General features: G+C 23.7%; 2 protein-coding genes across 2 annotated transcripts; one reads left to right on the top strand and one right to left on the bottom strand.

Moving 5' to 3' along the window:
- Positions 1–354: 354 nt before the first annotated feature.
- On the bottom strand, positions 355–6,926 carry LOC145837940 (small ribosomal subunit protein eS28-like). Its single transcript, XM_082945435.1, has 4 exons — positions 6,847–6,926; positions 3,999–4,046; positions 1,382–1,508; positions 355–444 (listed from the first exon to the last, which is right to left on the bottom strand). Exons 1-3 carry the CDS (start codon positions 6,874–6,876, stop codon positions 1,386–1,388), a joined length of 201 nt encoding a protein of 66 aa, XP_082801561.1. The 5' UTR covers positions 6,877–6,926; the 3' UTR covers positions 355–444; positions 1,382–1,385.
- Positions 6,927–12,447: 5,521 nt separating this feature from the next.
- On the top strand, positions 12,448–25,122 carry LOC145838647 (uncharacterized). Its single transcript, XM_082946271.1, has 6 exons — positions 12,448–12,551; positions 17,583–17,716; positions 19,947–20,087; positions 22,364–22,501; positions 23,353–23,457; positions 24,502–25,122. The coding sequence occupies exons 2-6, from the start codon at positions 17,588–17,590 to the stop codon at positions 24,793–24,795; spliced, it is 807 nt and encodes a 268-aa protein (XP_082802397.1). The 5' UTR covers positions 12,448–12,551; positions 17,583–17,587; the 3' UTR covers positions 24,796–25,122.
- The last annotated feature ends 1,218 nt before the right edge of the window (positions 25,123–26,340 follow it).

Genomic DNA, 26,340 nt, shown 5'->3' with positions numbered 1-26,340 from the left:
TGCCTAGTTTGTCAAACTCTAGGTTTTTTAGAAACCCTGTTTAAACTAGCCGGAGTTTTTCAAAAATGCCTGAATTCGTGTGTGGCAACCCTGAAACTTGCTTTAAAATATTAAAAAATCCTACGCATTACAGAACCCTCAATTCAACTTTTTGGAGAATTTACTTTAACTTTATTTTTGTAATTTAAGCAAAAACTATTAGGATTCTTGATATATAATATTTATTTAATGCTGTACTATCTTATATTTTTAAAAACATATTCTCTCAAAGATATATTCAAATTAAACAGATTACATATAACTCTTTAACACCTTAATATAATAAACATTTCTATAAGCGTAAAAATGCAACACTTGTATTTTATAATTTTTTATTTAATTTTCTATGGAAATCACAAAAAAATACACTCAGGATCTTGGTGAGCTCATCATTTTCGTGTGGATCTGAAAAAATAATCAAATGATAACATATTTAAACATATACAGAAAGTCAAAAACATATGTACTATAAATCTCAGAAGTAGCAAATATATAGTCTTCATTAATGATCAAGACTAAGATTAACTATCATCATTGATTTTAAACTATTTATGTATAAATGCTGTCCAATATTGAAGCTACGATGTTATTCATAATCTTAACGACATAATAAATTATACAAAAACTGATTACCCATGCCAATTTTTATTTTAATGATGTACAATCATAAAATAACATTATAAAAAGTAGTAAAACTTCAAAAGTATATTTATGTGTAATTTATAACAAAATTCTATACAGTGGTTAAGTGTTTATATAAAATAAAAAAGTAATATATTACAAACATATTTTTGAAAAAATAAAATAAAAAAAACTAATGAATTTACTTTAAATATTTAACAGATACTGTTTACTACTTTAAAAATATCATGAAAAATTATAAACATAAATTTGAAGTCATATTTATTGATGTAGATAAATTAAGTATGGTTGTAACAACAGAGTAATATTTAAACTTAAATTTAATTTAAATAACATTTTAGTTACACATGAGAAACTTTAACAGGAAAATGTTGTTAACAAACTACTAAATGTATCTGTATTACTTTAAAAAAATAAAAATTATGCTTGGACTTTGGAGCTGTATAAAACTTATATAGTTACAAGTTTAGCAGGTTTATATAGTAACTAATTAAATAGTTAATAACAAAAATATCGGTTCTATAACTAACTGATTACTGTGGCTCCAATTTAAGAATTTTCACTTATAAACCAACGTTGAGTAAAATCATTTAAATGGTGTTATTACTAAATATTTGCATTTAAATAGAATTATTCAATATACAAACATAAAAACGTGTAGATTTGTTAAACCTTTAAGAGAACCTGACAAACTATTAACCTGATTAACGAAGTCTCCTAGCTTCTCTCTCAGATTCAAGGAGGGTGAGGATATCTCCCTCTCTTACTGGTCCCTTGACGTTTCTGATGATTGAACGGGCTGATTCGTCCAAAAATTCAACACGGACCTTAAAGTTTTTATAATTACAGATTTGCTAAAAACAAGTTCAACATATATTCAGTAAATATAAAACTCAAAGACTTGAAAGTTATTTTCTATGAACCAGTGTACAACTGATTTAATTAGTATTTGAATGTATTTTTAAGAAAAGAGACGGTACCAAAAAATTTATCCACATAAAATTACTTATTAATAATGCCCTAGTCAAAGTTAAAAATACTAAAAGTTGAGCATGTCACAAAGTTAAATAAGACTTTAAACCAAAAAAATATATATGTTCAAATCTGTATTTGAAAAAAAAATTGCTATATATTACTCTTACTTAATCTAATATGTTTTGATATTTTGAATAAAAAAAATACATATATCTCAACTTCTGGGAGAATTATAGTTTATTCTTTCGGAATTAAAAAAAAATGTTTTGGTCAAAGATCTTTTTAGTATTTAAATAAAGTTTAGTTATCTATATAAGTACTGACAAGGTCTTCAACCAAAACTTAGTTTACTAATTGAAATCTTAAAAGAATAAACTGTTCTTTTACTCAAGTTAGAATTTTATAAACTATTAATTTCATGACAAACTTTAAGTGTCAAATATTTCAAATAAAAAGTCATTGCAACAATTTACATGACCATTACAGTAACCTCTCGCATCTTTACGCATTCGTGACATTACGCACTCTTGTTTAGTTACACATTTTAGAATTCTAAAAAAATCAAAAAAATAAATTTATAATATTATTTTGATATTGTAAAAATTAGGTTTATTGTATATTTTTTATTTGAAATGTTTTCAAGTTCGAACTCACCTCTCTATATCTTTAGACTTTGTAAACTTATGTTCCTTGACTAATTGATAAACATTTAGTATATCAGAAATTTCGTTAAGGGCTTGGGGGTAAACACCCTTTTTTGGTTTTTTATCTTATTTTATATAGTTTTTACTAGACTACAAGATGCTTTTTACAGATTTTAAAAATTCAAAATAATTTTTGAGATATAGCCGGTCATAGTTCGAGGCAACAATAGGAACCTTATGGGAGGCGCAAACTAAAACGGCAAAAACAGACTATTTCACTAAAAATCTATCTTCTCCTACGTTTTTTGAGATAACTACCTCAAATTTTCAGGAAATGTTCCTTGCAATATTTAGAAGATTCTGTCGGAACAGAATTTTCGTAGGAGAAGATAGATTTTTAGTGAAAAAGTCTGTTTTTGCCGTTTTAGTTTGTGCCTCCCATAAGGTTCCTTTATTAAATTAAGAGCTTACACTTAACAAAAATCTAAACTGTTTTTTTTTAGTACCCATAAAACTAGTTAAATTTTCTACAAGTGTTTTTATTTTATATAAATTTAAATCCTTTTTTTTAACAATGTATAGTTTTATATTTTGTTTTCATAATTATAAATTAAGTAAACAAATTATTAAAGTAGGAAAGTCTCAAGTCTGCTTTTAACTAAAAGCAATATCAAAAATTGGCTATTATAGTAAGTATATTAGGTACCTCTTGTATCTTTACAATCTCTTGTATCTTTACGCATTTTTTCTCTGGACACAATGTGCGTAAATAAGCGAGAGGTTACTGTACATAGGATTTATAAGATAAATTGCATTTTTTTTGCTACTTTACTTTCCATTTAAATCTACAAATCAATTAGAATTCAGTTATATTTAGCTGATGTGTATTTCAATATTTTTTTCAATTAATATATTTAATTTCTTAAGTTTTTATTTAGAAACTTCTCTTGATCTGTAACAAAAATATTAGAAAAAACACCAGCATATTAGAAAAGATAAGTAACGCAATTAAAATCATGTTTATTTTTAGTATAATATTAACTTTTCAATACATTGCTAATTTGTTTATATATTAGACCAAAATTAAAACCTTAGTGAGAATACCATGTAAAATGGTAAGTTTCTAATATAATACTACTATAAAAACTAATATAAGGTTAAATAGAAAATCTAGAACATGGACGTAATTAATGCATAAATATTTATTTTACAAAGCAACAGGGTTGCTAAATATTTTTGACAAATATTCTCCAGGTTTTTACAAGTACACATTTTTGGGTCTATTTTTAGTTATATATTTTAGGTGTATTTTTAGCTTAAAGTTAAGTTTTAGGTGAGAAACAGTGCTAAATAGTATAATAACAATGAAGATACTCTGAAGCTACTTTAAATGTAGTTTTTAATTTAAAATGTTTGATGTTGACAAAAAAATTTTATCTAAATGATAGATTTTTTGAGTCAAATTAAGATTTTACTACTTAAAATGAAAAATTTGTTAAAAATTCCAGGTTTCAAGGTTTTTGGCAGAAGTAAGAACAATTGAATGAGCATAAAAAGAATCTTGAAAAGTCAAGTTTTCACACACAAAAATTTGGTTTTGGTTTATAATAAATTTAATATGAAACTAGCAAATTTAAAAATTGCACCATTAAGATAACTTTACTGCTAACAAGTATAAACACTGCAAATCTAACTTACTTGGGTACATTGTCCTTGAGATCCGGTACGTCCGACAACTCTGGTCACCTGAAAAATAATATCTGATTAGTGAAGGGCATGTGAAAACAAACTAGAAATTTTGTATAACATATAAAAATTTGACGTTATGAGAAAGTTAAAAGTTAAATAGAGTAAATTTTGGTTGAAAATATATAAATAAAATGAAGGCCATAAGGGGTTCACCTTATATATATATTATCATCTAAAAAAAATCATGTTTGTTAAATGTTGAACTTAGATTGTTCAGTTTATTTTAGTTTTCAGACACAATTTTAACTAGCACACAAAATTTGAAGAAGCTTTTGAAATACAAGCAATCTAAGAGAGTAAATGGGTTAATGAGAAAGGTAAACAAGACAATAAATACTATTTTATTTTAAGTATTGTTTCCCATTTGTGTTCAAACCAATTTTCTTAGGATACAGAGTCGGTCCTATATTTAAAATAAAATGAGCTTAAAATGATAAATCACATTTATTTTAATCATCTTTAAGTTTTACTATATATATTTTTCAGAATTTACTTTAAAATGAGAAAAATTTTTAAAACTAATTAAAAAATAACAGTAATTTCTTGTCTTTTTCAACAATATTTTTATGCTAAAATATATATTTTATAAATACATAAATAAAATTACTTATTTTTGATAAATTTATACAATTTGAATATTTAATAACTTTTATTTGACAATTTAAGGATTATAACAATACAATAATTTATATTGATTATGATATTGTAAAATAAAGATGATTAATTAATTTACTTTAATAAAAATAAAATCAATTCTTACTATGTATTTATATAGTTTGTTTAAAACAAAGTGTTTTTTAGATTAAACATATGAGGCTCAAAATATTATATTTTAGCCAAAAACTATGGTTAAAAAAGACAAGATATAAAATATATTTTCACTTTGATATTGGTGCAACATCATCCTAGGGAATTACTGAAATACCTTTGGAAGATATCTTGCTCAAAGAAAAGTTTTAAGTGTTTAATACTTTTCTTTTAATCTAATCAATTGTTTTACTTGAAAGATTTTTGAGCAAATATTTAAGTCTTATGAAATTGTTTATTTTACTCAAACAGATAAAAAATTATTTTAAGGAGTCTTTTTTTTTTGTGTTTTTTCCACTAAATGGTATTTATCATCATAATGAACAGAAAATGAAATATGACTTGGAGTTAATTGTGTTTGGCTGGTGTTTAAATAATTTTTGTCCAACAACTTATTTTTTTTAGTCTATAAACTATCTAGTCTAGTTTAGAAACACTATCAACAAATGTTAAAGTTACAGCTATTTTACAGAAAATAAGTATGTATGTATGTTAAATCTGTAACATTTTATTGTAATTAATGCAAACATGTGTATAAACAAGTTATCAACTTTAATGAAGAAACTCAAGTTAAAAAGACTTCTGGTTGATAGGTTGTTAAGTACCTAAATTATGAAACAATAGATTTTATTTTTTTAATTTATTATATCAATTCTAGATTGAAAAATTTATTTCAATAAAACAATACAACATTGTTGGCACTTATTTTTCATATTTTTAAGATAAAAATAATTTCGAGTCAGGATAACTTTAAAATACTATTTAATTATTGAAAAAAATATTGTCTATCAACTGTTAGAAATTGGAACTCCTATTTTTTTTAAACTATTAAAAAATCCTAAAAGATTTTATTACACTTATAACTAGGACACAATAATTTGAACATTAAAAGAAAAAAAACCTAAAACCTAGCCTAAATTTTAGGAAAAGTACCTAAACTATAATGAGTTCAAATTTAACAAACATAATCAAAATTAACTAGACTGAGCTAGCCTGAGAGGTTCATGGTAACCCTAAAGATATTGGTTGGTAGAAGAAATTACATGACAGGATCCTGTTGATTATATCAGTGAGAATTAGTAGTTTTTTTGACTCAATAATCAACAAAAATATAATGCTTATAACTGTATGCATGAGTCTGCTTCAATTTAACTAAAGCTTTTTTATTGGCACAGGTTACATTAAATTGCAGCTGAGGTTGTCTATATATTGATTTTATATTTCAAGGGATTAATCATATTGTACAAATTTATTATGAACTTGTTATGCATCTCACCATTATTCAAATTCAATTATAATAGGTGATTATAAAAAGACATGATTAGAAATCAAAATTTTCATTTAACATATTTTAAAATTATTGAAGATTATTAGCAAAAATTTATTTTAAATAATAATAGTACAGAGGAGTAAGATTGTATTGATTTTTTTTGTCTTTTAAATTGCTAAGGTCTATTTTCTAGTTACCCTAAAAATAATTCAAACTTGAGTCATAAAAAGGTTTGGAAAAGTGTTCTTTTTAGCTTATAGTTTGATGGTATAATTTGATTATGTATAAAGCAAATGTTAGAGTTTTTTCAGTTAAATTATATAAAAAAATCAAGTTAATTTATGTATATTCCTTTAGTATTTAAATTATCTCTTAATTTGCTACCTGAAGTTTTATTTTTAATCATCTTTATCATTATTCTTATTTATTAGTGATGTTATATAAGTTAATATAAAACGTGTTAGTTTTAGACCGTACAAAGTTCAACTAAAAAGATATACTAACAAAAAATTACCAAAACAGCACCATACCATCAAACTACTTATTATTTGTTTTAAGATTTCAGTGTTACATTTATTTACATTTTAATGGAAACATATTTCTTTTGAATAAAATGTCTAACTCCTATCAATTTTTACTGATCTTTCTAAATGACAATAACTATATTGATTAAATATAAGAATAATAAAATTAAGTTAAAAACAATATATTAATAAATACCTTAGCAAGTCTGACTCCTGTTTTATCCATGTTTAAGAAAGAAAAGTAAAATTTATTTCATGAAAAATTTTCTTTGAGAGCTTATTTAAATTTGAGCCAAAATAGTATATAAAACGTTTTGACCAGAGCTTATTAAGCAGTATTCTCATAATGACAGTGTGTTTTTAGTTTTAGTCATAAAAAAATTTGTAGCCTCTTAAACAACATATCTTATAACAAAATATCTTATCAGGAACAGATAGTACTAGTTTCGAATCAGAATTTCCTTTTTTCTTAGATTTTTAGAGTATTTTCAAAAATTTATATTAAAATCATTACTGTTACTAACATCTTCTAAGAATAATTTCTGGAAAAAATAAATAATGAAAAAAAAACGGAGTTTTGTATTATAAGAAATTATATTCCAAAAGGTAAGAAATTTTTAAATTTTAATTTAGCATTACTAGTATTTATTAAAGCGATTTTTTTTTTCAAAAAGCAGTCTATATAAAAAAAAACATACACAAATTTATTTTAAAGTTGAAGCAGGATTACCAGAATGCTAATTTTTGCTATGTCAACTGAAAACTGAACAATTAAAAAGTTGTTTTTGACTTATCTTAAAACTTCACAGTCGAAAATTTTTTGTAAACAATTCAAAGGCTGATGAATTGACAAAAGGCTAATCAAAATTCTATTTAAATAAAAATGTACATACAAGGATTGACTAATTTTTCACAAAATGAACACTGGTTACCTAAAAAAAATGTTTGTTTAAAAATATTTACGCATCAGTATTTTTGTACATAAATAAAAGATTGTTAGATTAACAATAGCAAACCTGCTATAAACTCTATAACTATCTGCTATTCAGTAAAATTCAGCATCAATTAAGATAATCTCAATGAGGCATTTTTTAATTTTTAATTTGAAGCATTGTTTATAAACTCTTAATTTTTTTATAAAATATTTTACCAATACTAAAAAAATTCAAATTGTTATCTATTTTCGGTCTGTTTTAAAGTTTTACTTAAGTTAGAGTTAAGCAATAATTAAAGGTTAATCAACAAGTTAAACTTCTGTTGATACATTTACTCTTAATTTAAAAAATAAATTGATCAAACTAATTTTAGATTAAACAGCTGGTTAATCAATTTCAAACATTCTATAAAAGCATAAATTAAAAAAATAACTCGTTAATTCAGCAGTTAGTTAACATTTGAAACAAAAAGTAGACTTCACAAACCACAACAGATATTTATGAAACAAAAACTAATTGAGTAATTACTAAGAAAGTTTTTTGAGATTAAAAAACGAAAATACTGAAAAAGAATTTTTTAAAAGACCTTTTCTTGCTTATCGAGTCTTACAATAGCTAAATTATGTAAATAATGAATTTTTATTTAGAAATACAAGCTGCAATCTACAAAATAATTAGTTAATATTTTTCAAACTTGCATACTTACGGTATAAACATTTTAAAATAAATAAAAGAACATAAAATAGGTTACTTTATCTGTTACTACTTCAAATTTTATTTGAACTTAGTTTAATTATGTTTATTAAACAACTATAGGTTATAATAGATTAATTTTTCTATGAAAAAAAAGTTTTAAAAGTATACAGACAATTGTATATAAACAAGCGACTTTCTTAGTATTCTTTATCTGTATACATAATTAAAAAAAAAAAAAACTTTTGGTTTCAGTTAGGTGAGTCTTTTTTAAATTTAGGTGTTTACCCAGGTCCGATTGTAATCTAACGGGGTTTTCCCTAATATTTTCTGAGTCCAAAAAAAAATCTTTTTTATTTCATACCCTTATCCCCTTCGCCCATCTTACCTTACCTAAACATATTAAAAATTTGTCAATAAATAAACGTTTAAAAACTATAGAAAAGATTGAAATTTTTTTTGTTAACTTGCTGACTCAGCAAATGTTAGGGAAAGCTCCGTTAGATTACTCCATATTCAAAACGATTATTGCAAAAACTTTAATAACTTTTTTTGTTCTAGATTTGTTTTCAAATATGGTATAAAATGAAAAATATTTTGGTGAAGTTTATAACATAACATTTTAGGGTTCTCGTTGATTGAACTAACTAAAAAACTTATCGGGGTGGTAATATTATCGTTGAAGTTTAAACTTTTGAGAAAAAGCTCTTAATTACCAATGAGTTTTATATTTTTTCTTAGTATCTTTAATGAACAATCTTTTTTGAATTTTTTTCTAACTTTTTCAGGTTTTAAAACATATCTAAGCCAAAATTATATATTAATAAACATTTATTTTGATTTACACTTGAAAACCATTGTGTTTAATATAATTGTTTATTACCGTTCTTTAGATTCTTATAATTAGAATAGCATTTTACAGTTTTTTAGATAACAATTAACAGTGATTGTGACAGAAAAATAACCACTTACTACTATGTACCGATAACTATCAACTTTAAGAAAAGATCTAAGTAATTATTGAAAAACTAAAACATTTATTTTAAATTTAAGTTTACAATTAAATATACACAAATGAAAATAATTTTTTAAAGATAGTAAAATTATTTCTTTAGTTGTTTTTGAGAAGCTTTATAAACTAATTATAAGCTATTAAAAACATTGTATACTATGTATACCATGTATAGTATACAGTAAATTGTAAATAAAATATAGTTGTAACTTATATATACATATATTATTTTAAATATTATATTTTAAAAGTATATTTAATAATGGTATACTAAAAAATAAAGATATTCTTGAAACAGATTTAAGAAAAAAGTCAATTCAAGCTAAAGATTGTTATATTAAAAAATCTGCTTTAAAAACAATTAAACTTGAAGCGATATTTAAGAACATTTAGTTCTCTTTAAATATTTTAAACGAGGTAATTGCAATCAAACTTATGATATTATGCAAAATATTATATTAATGTTTACCGTAACGTAAGATAGTACAAAAATTTAACCTTGGTTAACAAAATACTTTATTTAAAATATTTACGGACAAAAAATAAGATACTAATAAATTTTACGATTAGAATTGTTTGTATAAAAAGTATTCAGAAAAAGTAAATAATTAGAAAAATAATAAGTTGTACAAAAAGTAAATAAATGTTTAGGTGGAATTTATCGATTGGAAATTGATCAAATGAAAAAAAGTTGTCTAGAAAGAGTATAAAATAACTCGGATATAAACTGAACAGAAATAAAAAAAAAGAATTAGATATTAATACGAAATTAAAATAAAATTACAAATTAACTAATTACTACTTTAAACTAAAATTACTAACATTTTAATTTCATTAACCTCCACAACATACAAAACTCACGAAAAATAACGTTGTTAGAAATATACTAAAATAATAATAAATAAAAATAACAAACTATGTCATTCATACGATTCCAAAACTTTTGTTTAAAATCTAATATGGGAAAGGTAGTTGACACAAAAGTGAAAAAAAAAACTTTTGTAGTATAAAAGGTATAAACTAATGATTAAAACTAAATGTACTTGTAATATAGTTATTCATATACTTAATACGATTAGTTCAAATCAATATCATTAGAAAAAAATATTTTTTTAAGTACCACTCACAAAGTTAAACTACAAGTACTAAATTTTGCTTATAGTTTTCACTATAAAAATTACTTCAAAAACTCTTTGTAGTTAAAAAAGCTATAATAAAATTTCAGACTTCTAACTTTTGTACTTGATGTTTTTTATTTTACAAACTGCAGCAATTAATATCTTATAAAGTTTAGAAAAAAGTTTTAGATCGAGCCTTTTTAAATTTTAACAAAACCATTTATCAAAAAAAAATTAAAACTTAAAAAATATATATGAGCTCCTAAAATTAGCTTTTGCAGTAAATCATAAAAAATCCTTAGTTTTCTAATTTATTGATAATATTCTACTGTTTTAATTATTTTGTACAGAGCTTTTTTTTAACTATTACTATAAATTCTCGATGTTTTGAATATACTATAAAAAGTTGTTTAAAAAATTTTTTAAGATTTAAACTTAAGCCTCCAACGCAAGTTTTAAGTTTAAATAAAGGTTTTTAGAGTTTTTTTATACTTAAATACGAATAAACAACAAAATTTTCTAAGTAGAATTCGATAGGAAAAAGTAAATTTTCCGAACTATAACATATTTTTACACAATGGTGTCGCGTGGTAATTTTTTTAGGTGCTGCAGAAAAAATAATCCGAGTTGCCGGTGCTTTAATTGCTTCTACTCCAGTTGACTCTGCTCGAGTTGCCTCTGCTCGAATTCCCTCTACTCGAGTTACCTCTGCTTGAGTTGCTTGTGCTCAAGTCGCCTCTGCTCGAGTTACCCCTGCTTGAGTTGTCCTTGCTCGAGTTGCCTCTCCTCGATTCGCCTATGCTCGAATCGCCTATGCTTGAGTTGCAACTGCTCTGCTTTGTTTTCATTTTTTCGTTTACAATAGCTTGTGGAATGATACTTAAGCCTGTACTGTTTTAGGGAATCAACTTAGCTTACTTACCACAAGATATTTATTTTGCGGTAATTCTTGAAGAAATTTTGCTTTTTTGAGTTCATTTATGGCAGTTAGCCAAGAGTTTACGGCAGTGTAGTGAGCGAAATGGTCGTTGTCTAAATTGGAGTTTTATAAGAGATTTTGTTCTATAAAATAATTAAAACGTTGTAGATACTTAATTTTTTCTTACAAAATTTTAAGGTGGTGCAATTGCGGCAGTGCAACACCCAACGCGACGCCCCTGGTTTTACATTAAAAAAAGTTATTAAAATTCATTATTTCTAAATTCTTCCTAAATTCTTGAACTTTTAGCTTAGGGAATTACCAAGCAAAGAAACTACTTTTTGTAATTTAAAAAAAATTAATAAACTTAATTATAAATAATAATTCCCATGGCACAAAAAGATTTAAGATCTTTATAAAATTAAATAGTGCTGATGTTGGACACAAAAAGTTAAATGCTTTCTAAACTAGTAGTGCAAGTTAAACTTCTAGTTTAATTTTGTTGTTATAAATGATTTTTTTTGGTTTGATAACAAAGATATATAAGGTGCTTATTTTGCAGCTACTTTTGGTTTTACAGCTAGAAAAAATTAAATTTATTTTTATCATAAAAACACTCTGTATAAAATTTATTTTAAGAAAATATCACTTTGGCACCAACCAAATTTTATAAAAACCACCCTAATGCAAAATGTATGGGATCCAAAAATTGCAACATTGGAGTTTAATCAATTTTTTTTTACATGTGGCTAATTGTCACTCAAACACACTGTGAAAAATTTAAACGAAATAAAAAAAGTTTAATGGTGGAATTTTTTGTTTTCAGAAAAATAAACTGGAAATTGAAAAAAAAGTGATATGAATTACATAAAATAAAGAAATTCCACCATAAAACTTTCTTTAATTTTTAAAAAAAAATTGTTCTCAGTGTGTTTGTGTGGCAATTATCCACATGTAAAAAAATGTGAGCTTAAAGCTCCTAAGGTTGCAATTTTCTGATCTCATACATTTTGAAAAATTTTAATAACCTAAATCATGTTATAAACTCTAAATGCTTATGTTAGTTTTATTTTATGTAAAAAAAAGTCTAGTTATAATTGTATCTCAGATAGTTGTAAAAATAAAATACTTGTTTAATGTTATCAATTTCATTGTTTTGCTGATAAAAGACAGACAAAAAACAAAAGTACCAATTGTTAACCAAAAAAAACTACAAAAAAAGAGGTAAGTGTCTGTTTTTATAAATTGTTATAAAACCTTAAACTGAAAGTCTTATTTTTTGTTGTACTGTCTGTTTTAATTGCGGCTTGGTAAGTTAGGTTACTTGCTAGACAGTTATAATCTAAAAGCCCAGCACTGAACAATCAAATTACAATGAATTATTTTTCTATATATTGAAAGAGACAATCAAAGATTATAGTACAAATTTGGAGATAATTGGCTGAAATAAAACAAGACCGAAAAATAACTAATTGTGTAACTTATGTAGCTCAGAAAAACATCAAAAAAAAGAATACCACTAAGCAAAACCAAAGAAAGACAACAACCCTGTCACCATGATTAAAATGTGTAATTCTCAAAAAAAAAAAAACAGTAAAATAAAAGCAAGCCAAAACTAAAAATAAGAACAAACAATACAAAAAATAAAATAGTTTAATTTGCACAGAAGTGTTTCCAAAAAAACAATAACAAAGTTTATTTAATATGTTATGATATGTATTAATGTAAACTTTTATAAAATTTGCCAATAAAACTTTATTTGCTTTGAGAAAACACTTACAATATTAAAAGATCACAAAAAAATTTAATATATTTCATGCAGACAGAATCATCAGTTTTCTATTTGAATTAACAACTATATTTTTAATTCTGAAGTAAACTAGTTAAAAACCTTATCAATTGGGTACAGTGAAAATTGATTTAGTTAATTAAAGCTTATTCTATTGTATGCTTATGTTTTTAATTAAAATAAAGATAAAATTAGTGTATAATCAATTAAAAATTCAATAAGATGATTATGTTAAGTTTTTTTTTTTTTAATTTATAAATTTGGATCCATGTTAAATGAGAATGTCTTACTTAGTGAATGCAACAAACAATCAATCAGGTTAAAATGTATCTTAATTTGAAAAGTTTATTTTCAAACAACTCTAGACCATAACGCAGTAGTACACTAATTCAATGACTTTAAGGATTTATTAAATAAAAACTTACAAGTTTAAAACTTTATTAGAGCATAGAGTCTTATTGTAGAATGTAGATCAAACTGTTTAGTTTCTTGCATCCAAAGTGTTTCTTATGGTGTTTGTAAAGTTCATTGATACAATTCCCATTGGCATGTTTTAAAAGAATTAAAAAAATCAATTGAAAAGTTTTAAAACTCACCTTAGCTACATTAGAAAATTTATAATTAGAGTTGTTGGTTGTATAATAGTTATACTGCTTTAAAAAGACCCTTAAACCACTTTACTTAAACATATGATAAAAAAGATGAACAGCAAAACTTAAAACAGTAGCTATTAATAAAAATAAAAGTTGATTTTCAGTAATATTTTTTTGTTGTACTATAAGTTTTATTGATGAAAAAACAATTAGAGGTTTCTACTTTCTAAAAGGAGAACAAAAATACTTCTTGTTTGTTCAATAGTTAATTTAGCAATCTAAGTTATAAATACCAAGTTGTAATCAGTTTTATACTTGAAATCGTTTCAGAATTAAATTTTCAAGCTTATAGCTGAACTGTATGTTTTTGTTTTGAAAAATATCATTATACCTTTTATTTAAGCTCTAAATAATTATATACTATATTATATTTTTCACAGAAAAAAAAAACATTTATTAAATTTTGAGATATCGTCATTTGTGTAAAAAGTTTCTAATATAAACAAACAGAGAATTTTTTTTCATTATTGATTTTCTCTCAGTTAATAAAATTTTAGAAAATGTTCCTAGCATTATTAGAAATATCTAAAGATCTACCAAATCCAAAAATTTTGGATTTGGTAAACTTTGAATCCGAGTCTTAATTTCAAATTAGGAATCGGCGGAATTTGGATTCAAATCTCAATTTTGAAATCTGGATTTGGCTGAATCTGAGTCCGAATCCGAGTCCTAATCCAAATATTTTAATAATTGGAATCCGAAAGATTTAATCTGCTTGTAATGTAAATATAAATTTATAAATATATTTAATTACTCTATTTTTATTTTTTTTGTAAAAAAAAATTAGAACACTATTTATAACGTGTTAATAAATGCATTTTTATTTTAGAATAATTTATTTTAAAAGCGAACAAAAAAGCTAATTTCTTGCTGGAAAAAAATTAAGCTACATACACAAAACTTAGTTTAAATATCTTGATGTTCATGCAAGCAACATTAACAATTAAGTTGTACTTTTGTTTTACATACTAAATAAATTATAGACTTGAAGAATTGCTTAAAACAGAAAACAAATATCAAAAAAAGTTAAAATTTTTTATGTTTAACTTAAGAGTTAGTTTTTTAAGTGACTATAAACGAATCAGAACATAAACTTCTGCAAGTTTTCAAAACAAACAGCAATCGAATCTTTAACTCCCAAAAATAGAACATCAAATGAAATTAAAATTTATTAAAAATTTAAGAGCTATGAATGCTAGTGGGCCTACATCCAAAGTCTCAGTTCGATCTGGTTGACTGTCTGTGGGTAGATTGTCAACTTGACCTTTTTGCCCATACTTTTCCTGCAGACAAGGTGACTTTCTAGTATGTTTATGCTTAGGACCCTCTGCGGGTAATGTCTTAAATTTGACATAATGAGTATAAAGTGCTGTTATACTAGCTTATTATAATGTATCAGTGAATTTTATATACCAATACTAAAGAACATTCTAGAATACTTTATATAAATTAGGCAAGATAGTTAGGGTGATGTGTCTATTACACAAAAGAAAAACACAAAAATATTACAAAATTTCTTACTCAAAAAATATAAGCTGCTTTTAAAACTTTTACAAATCACTAGGCAAAAGTTTTTTGATGAAATGTAGCATCATATATTTTAAGCTTTATTTCTCATAACTGCAGAAAGTTCTAAATATTCACTTAATATTTAGAGTTCAACAATAAATAATCAAATAGTTGCAGCAGTTCATTACAAACTAATAAAGATTTTATTTTTAACATATTTTTATTTCTAAAGAATATTGTTTTTACAATAAGATATTAAAATGTTGGAAGTTATAACATGTATGTCATAGATTTAAATTATCAATATAATAAATAATAAAATAATAAGAAAAAGTATATAGCTAAAAGTATGCAAGCATCTACTTTAATGTAAAATATTGAAGTTGCATTTTTTCTTTTTATAAATAATGCAACAGTTCATTACAACAAGCAAACATAAAAAACTAAACATATGATAAATAAGTAAGAGCGGTTATCCAAAAAGCTGAGATTAAACACCTTAATTTTGTACTTAATTTTATTTGAGAGTCTAACATAAAAAAAATATCATAGTTTTTATACTGTGTGAAAAACTCTAAATCAAAATTGATGAGGCTTTTATAAATGTGAAAAACAATTTTTTTATCCACGCAAGTGTGAAATCAGCAACTAATTTTACATTTCATTTATCTTTTGACAAACAATTAGGTAAAATTCAAAAAGTTTAAAGTGGTCAACCAAATCCAAAATTTTTGATTCTGCCAAATTGAAAGTTTTTGATTACATACAGTTGTATTAGATTTTTTTACAAAATTGTTTATATATCAAAAGTTGATTGAATTTTTTCATTCTGTAAAAAGTACTTTATAGTATACACTCTAAACTTTCAAATAAGAGCAAATCTTAACTTTTGTAAAAAAAACTGTTGGACCCAACTTTGCCCCTTAAAGTAACAATTATTTTATTTTTTTATTGTTATTGTTGTTATATATTTTTTATTGTACTGGTGAAGTTATTTTTTATTTTTGTAAGAGTGACATCTTTATCTTACAAAAAAAGTTGTGCTTAACTTCTATAAGTATCTTTTTTTTTTTGGCAATAATTAGCTTAATAATGAGGCAGAACTTTTAATAGGTTAAGAAAAATAATTTTAGAATAAACCCAGTATAATTTTTATGATAAATTATATTAGTAGGAAATACTGTAGACTAAAATATAACTTACTTTGTCTTTGTGATTAAATAACAAACTGAAAGCAGTTTTTTTAAATTCGAAAATTATTAAATAAAAAAAAATGCTTTGTTTTATAAAACTTAGTTGTTTTATTAATTATTACATAGATAAGTTTCTACGTTTAAACAAAATATAAATCAGTATAATTCTAAAAACTAGGAAAAAGTTGCTAGTTTCAGTAAAATCAAAAGTTTGTCAGGAATAAAAAAATGAAAATTATTTTTTTGATAAATTTAAGTTTATGAGTAATCTTTTTTTTTTAAATACTGTGAAATTTTTAGCTTTGTCACAACAAGTAAATGTATATAAAAAGGTTTTCTTGATATTCTGAGTTGTAAAAGTTTTATAAAAAATAAGTAAGTATAAAAGTTAAAAAAAAAGTCTTAAAACAAATTCTTTAAATTTGTGGTATCTTATAACCATCAAGCTGATGTTGAAGAAGTTCACTTATAAGCTTTTGATTTTTGTATTTTACTTGTAAAAGTAAGTAAAATATTAGTAAAAGAAAAATATGTAGTATGCTATTAACATCAGACCTGGAGAAATAATGGTCAGTATTAGAATAATTGTATCTGTAAAGTATTCAAGTTTTTAGTACAACTTGTACTTGTAAATTACTACTAAATAAGCAAAACTATAAATAGCTTTTAAAAAACTAACTAAATGAAAATTATACCAAAAATTTGCTTATTTCATGTATAATCACAGTTTAGTGCATTAGAGGTAGCAGTTTTAGTTCAAACACAAGTAAAATGTTTAAAATGTAAGTATATATAGTAAAATACAATATTTTAGTACATTATGTTTTTATGATCAAGTAGAAAAAAAGCGTGATTAAAGTATAATGAAGTAAATTAATATTCATAATTGTTTTTTAACAGTAACCATTTTTTGCTAATTTATATTTTCAAACAGTATGTTTGACATAAAAAACGTTAATTTTGTCTCACATTTTTTTGCAAGTATAATCAGTTAAAAAATTGAATTTAAGTGTTTTCATATATATAGTATTTGTAAACAAATGTATATAAATAAAACGGAAAGTTAAAACAACATGATAAAAAAAATTGAAAATTAGAAATTTTATTTTAGAAGATATGAGCGAAATAAAGAACAAAGATTTGCAAGAAGAATATAGACGAATTGAAGAGCGAGCTAAGTTGGAATTGTTAAATGATATTGGTTCACAAGGGCTCCAAAGTTTTGATTATGGAGATAGTAATAAGGTTAATTAATAGCTTTTTATCTGGTAGGTTGAAAAAAATTATTATTAAACAAATCTTAAGCAACTCTTTAAAATTTCTATAGGTTCGTGAGATTATAGTAAAAACTTTGTTTTTTATCAAAAGATGCTAGATGAACTTGTTTTAAATTTTAGTTGTTTTCAAAAAAAAAAACTATTTTTTTAGTTTTTCTGTTTTAAACAAAACAGAGAGTCAAAGTTTAAAATCTAGTGTGTTAGAAAGATATTAGTTAAATATAGAAGTTTTTAAGTTAAAAATTAACCTTTTTGTATAAAATTTGTAGAAGCATTGTAGTTGATTCTTTGTAATATAATACATTAATTTAATTATACATCCAACTTTGAGGAAGGTGTTTTTTGATATAGTTTAATGTAAACAATTCTGTAATTTAAGATTTATTATGCAGGTATTTTAATTTGATTTAGTAAGCACTCTAACCTTGGTGTGGGAAATTTTCTAGTTGGCTGGCCAGATTTACCAACAAAAGTCTTTTGAAATTTGGACTTAATAAAAAATCTTAGTGGACTGCATAATTTTGAAAAAAAATGTACTATACAGGGTTGCCACTCGGTCAGGAAAAGTCAGGAAATCAGGAAAAGTCAGGAAAAATTAAAAATAATGACAAAAGTCAGGAAAAAAATGGGGGGTTTTGAAAAAAAGTCAGGAAAAGTCAGGAAGTTTGATAAAATTTGAAAAAAAGTCAAATTTTGTCAGTTTGAATTTACAAAATTCCTTGTTTTCCAAAGCCTTCAAATGGTAAAAATTAATTAAAAGTCCTTTAAAGTCAGAAAATAATTTCAAAATTTTCCTTGAAATTATTAAAATTTTTAGTATTATTTTCAATGCCTTCATCTGGTATAAATTAGTAAAATATTCTTTATAAAACTGCAAAAATTTTCTGTTAACATATTGAACAAGTTACCCTACTTGAACAAGCAGATTTTGTAAGCTTTTTAGTATTGGTGATCTGTAGCAAGGACACTTCTATAGTGAAACTGTAATATATAAACAAAAGTTTATCTAGCATAATTTTAGAATCAAAGTGTTTTTTGTTTAAGTAAATAATTGAATTCTCTATAACTAAGCAGTTAGTTTAGTATTTTATGTAACAAGTTAATGTGTATACTGAAGCGGAATTAACACCAGATGAAGGAAACCATATCTTCATTAGATGAAGAGGTTGAAGTGCTAATAAAAAACGGAGAAAATAAATTTTAGTACATACATTTAAAAAATCAGTATTTGATTTAGTTCTTTATTGTTTTAATGTTTTAACTGTAAAAGTTCGTTATTGTTTTAAGGTTTAAGTTGTGAAAGTTCCTTATTGATTTAAGGTTTTAATTCTAAAAGTTCATTATATGTCGTTTGTTTATCTAGATACATTTATGCTAGGAAATGCTAAAAAATTGTGTCTTTTTTCCAGACAAGCTGTGTTTATAAGGTGATAATACAAGTATTTTGCTGATAGAGCTGTTTATTACAAACATCAATCATACACAGATGGTTTAAGTGATGTACTGGAAGTTTGATGATAGAATTCAGCAAAAAACTGTTGTTTTTAACCTATTATAAAATTAGATTGGAAGCTTTATATAGTTTCAAGTGTTAGGTTATGTGTTTTAGAATTAGTTTGATTTAAGAATTTGATTTAGAAAAGTCGGGAAAATTTTTGTAAAAAGTCAGGAAAAAGTCAGGAAAAGTCAGGAAATTTTTCTCAGCTTGATCAGTGGCAACCATGACTATAAAAGTTTAAAGAAAAGTTTTCACGTCGAGTTTGTATTAAAGTAATCATTTCACAAGATCTACTGTGTACTAAAACAAAATCAAGAGCAAATTTAAAAATATTCATTATTAGAAGGTTCAATTTTTATTGTCTTGCACAAGTTTTTGTTTGAGCCAAAAAATACAAAAATATTGCCAGAAATTTCTATCTATCTACTTTATCTTTTAAGTTTTTCTAAATAAAAAAAAGTTAAAAATAACATTAGTTAAATTTGTAATTTAGACAACTTTTTTAATTTGATTTATAAGTTAATAGTGAAAGAAAATATTTTATGATTTCAAAAACTTTGTTTTACCTTTTATACTGGTTCTTAGAAATTACTCAGGTTATTACTGAGCTGTTGGATTAAAGCTTTGTTTCATTAAATAAATCTTTGATTTTAATTGTATATAAAATTATATAAATTTTTTCTTATGCTTGTAAAAACAGGTCTTACCAACCCCTCCGAAAAACAAAAAGCTAGTAAGAGATCTACCAACAAAAAGTTCAAAAAAAGCACTAAGATATAAAGATCTGAAGAACTTCTACGAGCAGAAAAGCAACATAAACAACGAGCAAAAGCTTGGAAAGGTTAAAATAAACTGGTATTTTTTCTTGTACTAGTCTTAAATATTAGTAACATTAAAAGATTCCTTTACATGTTTAATACTTAAAAAACTTATATATATATATTTTTTACTTTGGGTTCTAAAATGTACAAACATAAGCTAAAACTTATAAGATTTGTGATCATTATCCTGGCTACATTAACACATTAATTAAAGTTTCTTCATACAATTATGTTTTTTTTTACAAAATAAGTTCAGGATGACTTTTTTTTCACACATCTTTAAAATGAATCTGAATAACTTTTCTTAAATTAGATTTGCTACTAATAAAATAAATAATTTAAAACTGAAAAGAAAAAGGTTTTTTGTAGACAGAATACTATTCTTCTAATATCTAATGTAGAATTATCTACAAATTACAACAAAGCTGTAATATGTAGGGAAAGTAGTTCAAAGTTTTTAAGTTATAATTCACTTCAATTAAAGTAGATTTTCTTTTTCTTTTGATAAACTAATTTTGTCCAAGTATTTAAAAAGTACTACTTTATTACCAGATTTTTTTACATTAGTTGAGAGCAAACAAAATTTTGTATAAAGTTTTAATCTAAATGAATATTTTACTAAGTTTCAGGACACAGTTTGTTTTTTGTTTAAGTATTTTAGATGTTTGGTATTATATTTCAGTCAAGAAATTAGATATTAGAAGGTTCAAAATAGTGAGGGTTGTACTTTATGTAAAGATGACCCTTTAAGAAAAAGAAAGGTGCTTCAGACGAATTTCTTATCAAAGTAATTGCTTAAAAATGCAACAAATAGTTCATAAGCGAAAACAGTTAGTACTTTAAGTTATTTTTTTTCTATTTTCGGTCTGTATTAAAAGTATCATAAATTAAAAAATATTGTGTTTGTATTCTTATCCTATTTTAAGGGCAGCACCTTTACATAAAAATAGAAAATCATTTATGATTATTTTTTTGTGGAACATTTGAAGTATTATTATAAGTAATAATGCTCGACTACTAGTTTGTTGTTTATGTCGAACACATCGCAGCTTTGCTGAGCCTAAAACATTGCTACTAGTGAAGTTTTCTTTAAAAGTATTACTCTTTATTAATTTTTGTAAGGATAATTAATTTTATTTTTTCCAGGAGTAGTATTTTTATTTAGTAGTTTAAAGAATTTTTGCTTTCAAAAAGTTACTCTTTTTACAAACAACATGTATTTCTTAGCTATTAGAATAGTTTTTAATTCAGTTTAGTAAATCTTAAGTGTTTTTATGTAAAATCTATTTACAAAGAAGTTGCATGTGTGCAATTAACAAGTCTTAACTTATTTAAATGTTTTCAAAGTTAACAACTAGTATGACGTTTTTTTTTAGTTCTAGGTAGCAGTTTAAACCTTTAAACCTAAACAAGTAAAAATTTGTTTTATTTCAAAAATGTAGTAACAAGTCAAATATTTAATATTAATAAATAAAATTTTGGACCGCAAGCTAAATCCTGTCCACTAAAAGAAATCTATGGTCCTTGACTTGTTTTAAACTTAAAAATGTGTAAAAAAAAAACTAAATATGATTAAATAGTTATAATTAAAGAAGTAATTTAGAAGTTGCTTTTTGTTATACAGGTTTATTACACAGCTATTTATTGTATGATAATTTCATAGCAACTTTATTATTGAAAATATTTAAGATTTTTTTAGTACAACTTTCAAAGCTCGCAAAGACTTTCAAAAAAAAAAAATGGACAAACAAATATATATTTTTCAAATTTTGCCCACCAACTAAAAAAATTGCTCACTCTCAGTTTAACTGATAAAAAGATTTAGACTTTAAATAAGTTAAAATTCATTTAAAACAATGAGGTAAAAAAAAGATAAATTTAGTCAGTAGTGGATAATGATTTATCAGCTATAAAATAAATTGTATTTAATATTACATATTTGAATGTGACAAGTTATTTGTAGAACCAAAAATTATGAAATTTTCTACATAAGTAGATAAATAATCAAGTTGAAAAAATAAACTGAAGTACTTAAGACTTTAAAATGTTTAAAAACTAAATTGTAAGTATTTAATAAACTGTAGTAAATTAGAACACAGAACAATAATTAAAAAAAAAAAATTCATTTTTAACATTTTCTAATAAGTTTTGTCCTATCAAGTTTCAAAAGTTATATAAAAGTTGAAGAAATTAAAAGGTAATTTATGATAATAACTATTTATTGTAACAGAAGTGTTAGGTGAAAATTTATTTGTAAAATATAAACTCATTTTAGTATATTAAAGCAATTAAACAGTATGGAAAGTGCCGCAGAAAAATAAAAGCAATTGACATGACAAGGAAGTTTGCCAAAAGTTACCTCAGTAAGTACTGGAAACAAGGAAAAATAACTAAAGAGCAGTATAAAGTCATCTTAGGAGTTACAGTAAACAATGTTTGTTTCTAATTATTTGGTTTTATGATTTTAAATGTTTTAAATTTTTGTAAAGCAAAAGATAAAAATTTGCTCATAAAAATTGAACATAGATTTATAAAATAAAAAAACAAAATATAACTTAAGTATTATTTTAAGTAGTGCTAAATTAACTACTTTTATTGACAAAGTTATAAACATTTTAAAATTTATAAAATAAGTAATATGATTCTTTATAAGCTACTCTAATGTCTTCAGTAGTATAAAACAAATTGTTTCTAATTTAAGTTAAAAAATTATTAATTTACTCTCTTTAAAACACACATTTTTTAATAAAGCAACTAAAATAGCTAAACCAGCAAATATGTTTGTATAAAAACATATTTAAACTCCTGAATGTTTTATAAATGTAACATATTACATTTTAATGGTTTTTGTTCAATTTTTTAATTTAAAAGCTTAAAAAAGTATAGAAATAAGATTAATGCATTCAATACATGAAAATAGATAACAACTAGCATATTAATTTTATTATGATTTATACTAGTTCAAAAAATAGTTGTATTTTATTAGCACAAACTATAATTTAAATTTAAAAGTTTTATTAAGTTTAAATATTTAAAAAAAAATTATTACTAAGCTAATTACGATATAAACACAAATAAAAATTACTAAATTTTAGACCAATTTATTAATTTTTAGCTAGAATAAATTTAAACTAAGCTTATACTTATAAGCTTGTAAGAATTTAAATTTTTACATGAAGTTATCTTTTTTTTTTTCAGTAATGTTATAAGTTAAGATAATTTTTCGAAAATTTACTACTATCCATAAATTAAAAAAAAGTCTTATAGTATATTTTCAATTAACAGTTAAAAAACGAAAATGTGACTGACGATTTCGAAGAGAAAGTTTATATGAAAACTCATGAAAATCTTCAAAAATGCTTTACAGACTCATTACCTCTAGATAAAAAGGTATGTACTATTAATATTTAATTATTTGTGTGTTGTACGTACTAAAATCAATACTTTACTGCTTAGTTGCTTTAGTAAACTGTAATTACTATTCCAGAAACTTTAACAAACTTAACTTTATAAGTTTAACTCAGTAAAAAATGAAGAATGAACTTTTTTTTTGTTAGAATACTTCTAAACTATTTCTTTCTTGCTATGAATCTTTGTAAATACAACAATATTTTTTTATGTCTTACATTGTTTGAATTCGGTATTTGATTAGACTTTAATCATTGGAAAATTATTTTTAAGTCTAAACTTCTTTCGAGTTACAGTATATATTTTAATATCTAAATATCTGCTAAGAAAATTTTATGACTATTTTAAGTAATACATAGTTTGATCAAGCTTCTAAAGCCGAAGAAAATTATGAATAATTTAATGCTAAGTTTATGCTCACATTCGTGTTTGTTTTATTTTATAGATTGTTTTGTTTTTTTCACAAACTCTAGGTATATATTAGGTAAGGGTTTTAAAGTATAAAAATGTTAATAGAAATATCTTATTTATAACTTTCAAATTTAATCTATTTTTAAACTATGTAAGCTGTTATATTTTTGTAGATGAAAAAGCTAGAATGTAGCGGTATACAACCCAGATATAATAAATCTAAAACTTTCTGTAATTCTTTAGTTAACTATCAAAATAAAATAAAACCTCTAAAGGTAATTTTTCCAAACAAAGATAATAAAGTTAATATTTGGAGGTTTAACTATTGTATAAATTATGTATAAAATATATTAAATATAAATAGTTAAACTTCTAAATATTAACTTTATTATCGTTGAAAGATGATGAAAAATAAATTTCGTGTAAAATGTATATTTATTTAATTTGTATAATAATTTTTTTTTCATTTTTTTCATTGTTTTAGATATAAATTCAATTTTTTGCTTAGCTTAGTAAGTTATTTATTGGAAGTCTTAATAATTTTTTTTTAAACTCGGTATTTTGTTTCATCAAGCCTGGTGAATTTTACTATAGTCAAAATTTACTTTGTTACAGAAAAATCCACCCGATAATTTTTCATTGGATATGTCACTCAATGAATATACAAACATGTCACCGTGTAGAATTCCTATAATAGAATTGTCACCAACTAAAGATGAAATAAAAACGTCTTGTAGAAACCGAGTAGGTGAACTGTATAAAAACAAAAGCTTAGTAAAGTTGTCATCAAGTAGTGACGTGATAAGTTTGTCTTCAAGTGGATTTGTAGATACGACATTAGAAGACAATGAACATGATTTGAGTGCTCCTTATAGTCCAAGCGATTTTGAACCTATTGATTTTAATTAAATTAGGTCATAAGACTAAATATTTATACAGTAGTATTAAGTATAATTATTAAGTAAATTAAAAACAAACTTGACTTATTGTTTTTATTACAGTGGAAAAAAAAAAACTCAGGTTGATATTACTGTAAAAGATTACAGCTATAAATAATTATATTGTAAAAATAAAAAAGTTAAAATAATCACCTTTTACAAAATAAGCTTTTAAAATTTAAAACTGTTTTTAATTTTACTGTTTGAAATCTGTCGTGGTTTTAGAATAGGAGAACACCAATTATCATCATAGCATATATTGTTGATATAAGCTTGTGGTTTTTTAATAAACAAGTTGAGCCCGAAATTTTATCTCGTTATATCTAGTATATTGATTTTTTCCCTTAAAATTGAAATAAAGATTTTTTTAAAAACCAAGCTAAATTTCTTTACTTCAAACAGTTGATTCTCAAAACTTTAACAAGTCGGGCCTTTTAAAATTAATATACTGAAGAGTAGATTTGTGCACAAAAAACAACTTAATTTATACTTCTAGTTTTTACATAGATTTGTTTTTTTATCAAAAATTATATCTATATAAGTTTGAGTATTAAAATAAAGTTAAGATATATTACACACCTATTTTGTAAACTTACCAATTACTCTTAAAATTTTTTGTGAGTAGTAAATTTTTTAATGCTACTGGAACAAAGGGTTCACACTTTGAGAAACACTGCTTTAAACAATTTTAATCATGTCATAAATTTTTTTTAGATATTTAATAAATACAAGAAACTTTTTTTAAACTATTCAAGGATATATTTTAATACAATAAACTTTTTCTGAAATTATTCAAGGATTTTTTGTTTTCTTTTATTAATAAAATCTTTTAGTCATATGTTTGAAATTCTTTTAGTTTTTAAGTAGATTTTAACTGTTTTTTTTAGTAATACTAAAGTTTTGTAAGGTATTTGTATTGCAATTATATGAAGTATTTAGTATAAGCTTAATACTTTAACTAATAAAATCGGCTTTAAAAAAAAATATGTGGTAAAAAAAAATACTTACTCTCACCCTTTTTGTAAAAAAAACTTTTAGTGCTAGATTAATGAAGTATTCTGTATGAATACACATGAAATAAATTAAGTACAATTTTATGCAGTGATTTTTATATAGTATTTAAAAAAAAAATGTTTACAGTAAATTTTTGTAATTTTTATGCATTAATTTTTGTAAAAGATTCGTAAAAAATAAGGTAAGAATAAACTCTACTAAACTGAAATGTATTGTTTTTATTTCCATTTTTAGACTGTTTTTTACTTGTAGAAGCTTTTATTCGTAATTTATTCAATAGGAAAATTGTTTATATAACGGTTTTTTTTTTACAATGGTTTGTACTTTTTGTTTGGACTTTTGTTTATTAAATAGTTTTAAAATTATGTTTTGTTATTTAGTATTGCACGTTGTTCTTTTAACTAACATCGTTATGTTTAGATGTTGTAATGATATTAACATCTCATTTTCGTATTTAAAAAGCGAATGTTGTGGAGTGTTTTGCGCAGATATTTGTGACGTG

Source organism: Thalia democratica, chromosome 6, assembly GCF_965202585.1.
Source record: "Thalia democratica chromosome 6, ktThaDemo2.hap1.1, whole genome shotgun sequence".
Classification (NCBI taxonomy): Eukaryota; Metazoa; Chordata; class Thaliacea; order Salpida; family Salpidae; genus Thalia; species Thalia democratica.
The sequence above is the reverse complement of the archived record's forward strand: the minus strand, read 5'-3'. Positions and strand labels throughout refer to the sequence as shown.

Bases quoted from the DNA above. Each gene is read 5' to 3' on its own strand.
- LOC145837940 (XM_082945435.1), bottom strand. From the start codon at position 6,876: ATGGATAAAACAGGAGTCAGACTTGCTAAG. The intron at 4,047-6,846 runs GTATTTATTAAT...ATTATTTTTCAG, and splicing joins CAGGAGTCAGACTTGCTAAG to GTGACCAGAGTTGTCGGACG. The intron at 1,509-3,998 runs GTAAGTTAGATT...AAAAACTTTAAG, and splicing joins CTCAAGGACAATGTACCCAA to GTCCGTGTTGAATTTTTGGA.
- LOC145838647 (XM_082946271.1), top strand. From the start codon at position 17,588: ATGAGCGAAATAAAGAACAAAGATTTGCAAGAAGAATATAGACGAATT. The intron at 20,088-22,363 runs GTTAAAATAAAC...GCAATTAAACAG, and splicing joins ACGAGCAAAAGCTTGGAAAG to TATGGAAAGTGCCGCAGAAA. The intron at 23,458-24,501 runs GTATGTACTATT...ACTTTGTTACAG, and splicing joins CATTACCTCTAGATAAAAAG to AAAAATCCACCCGATAATTT.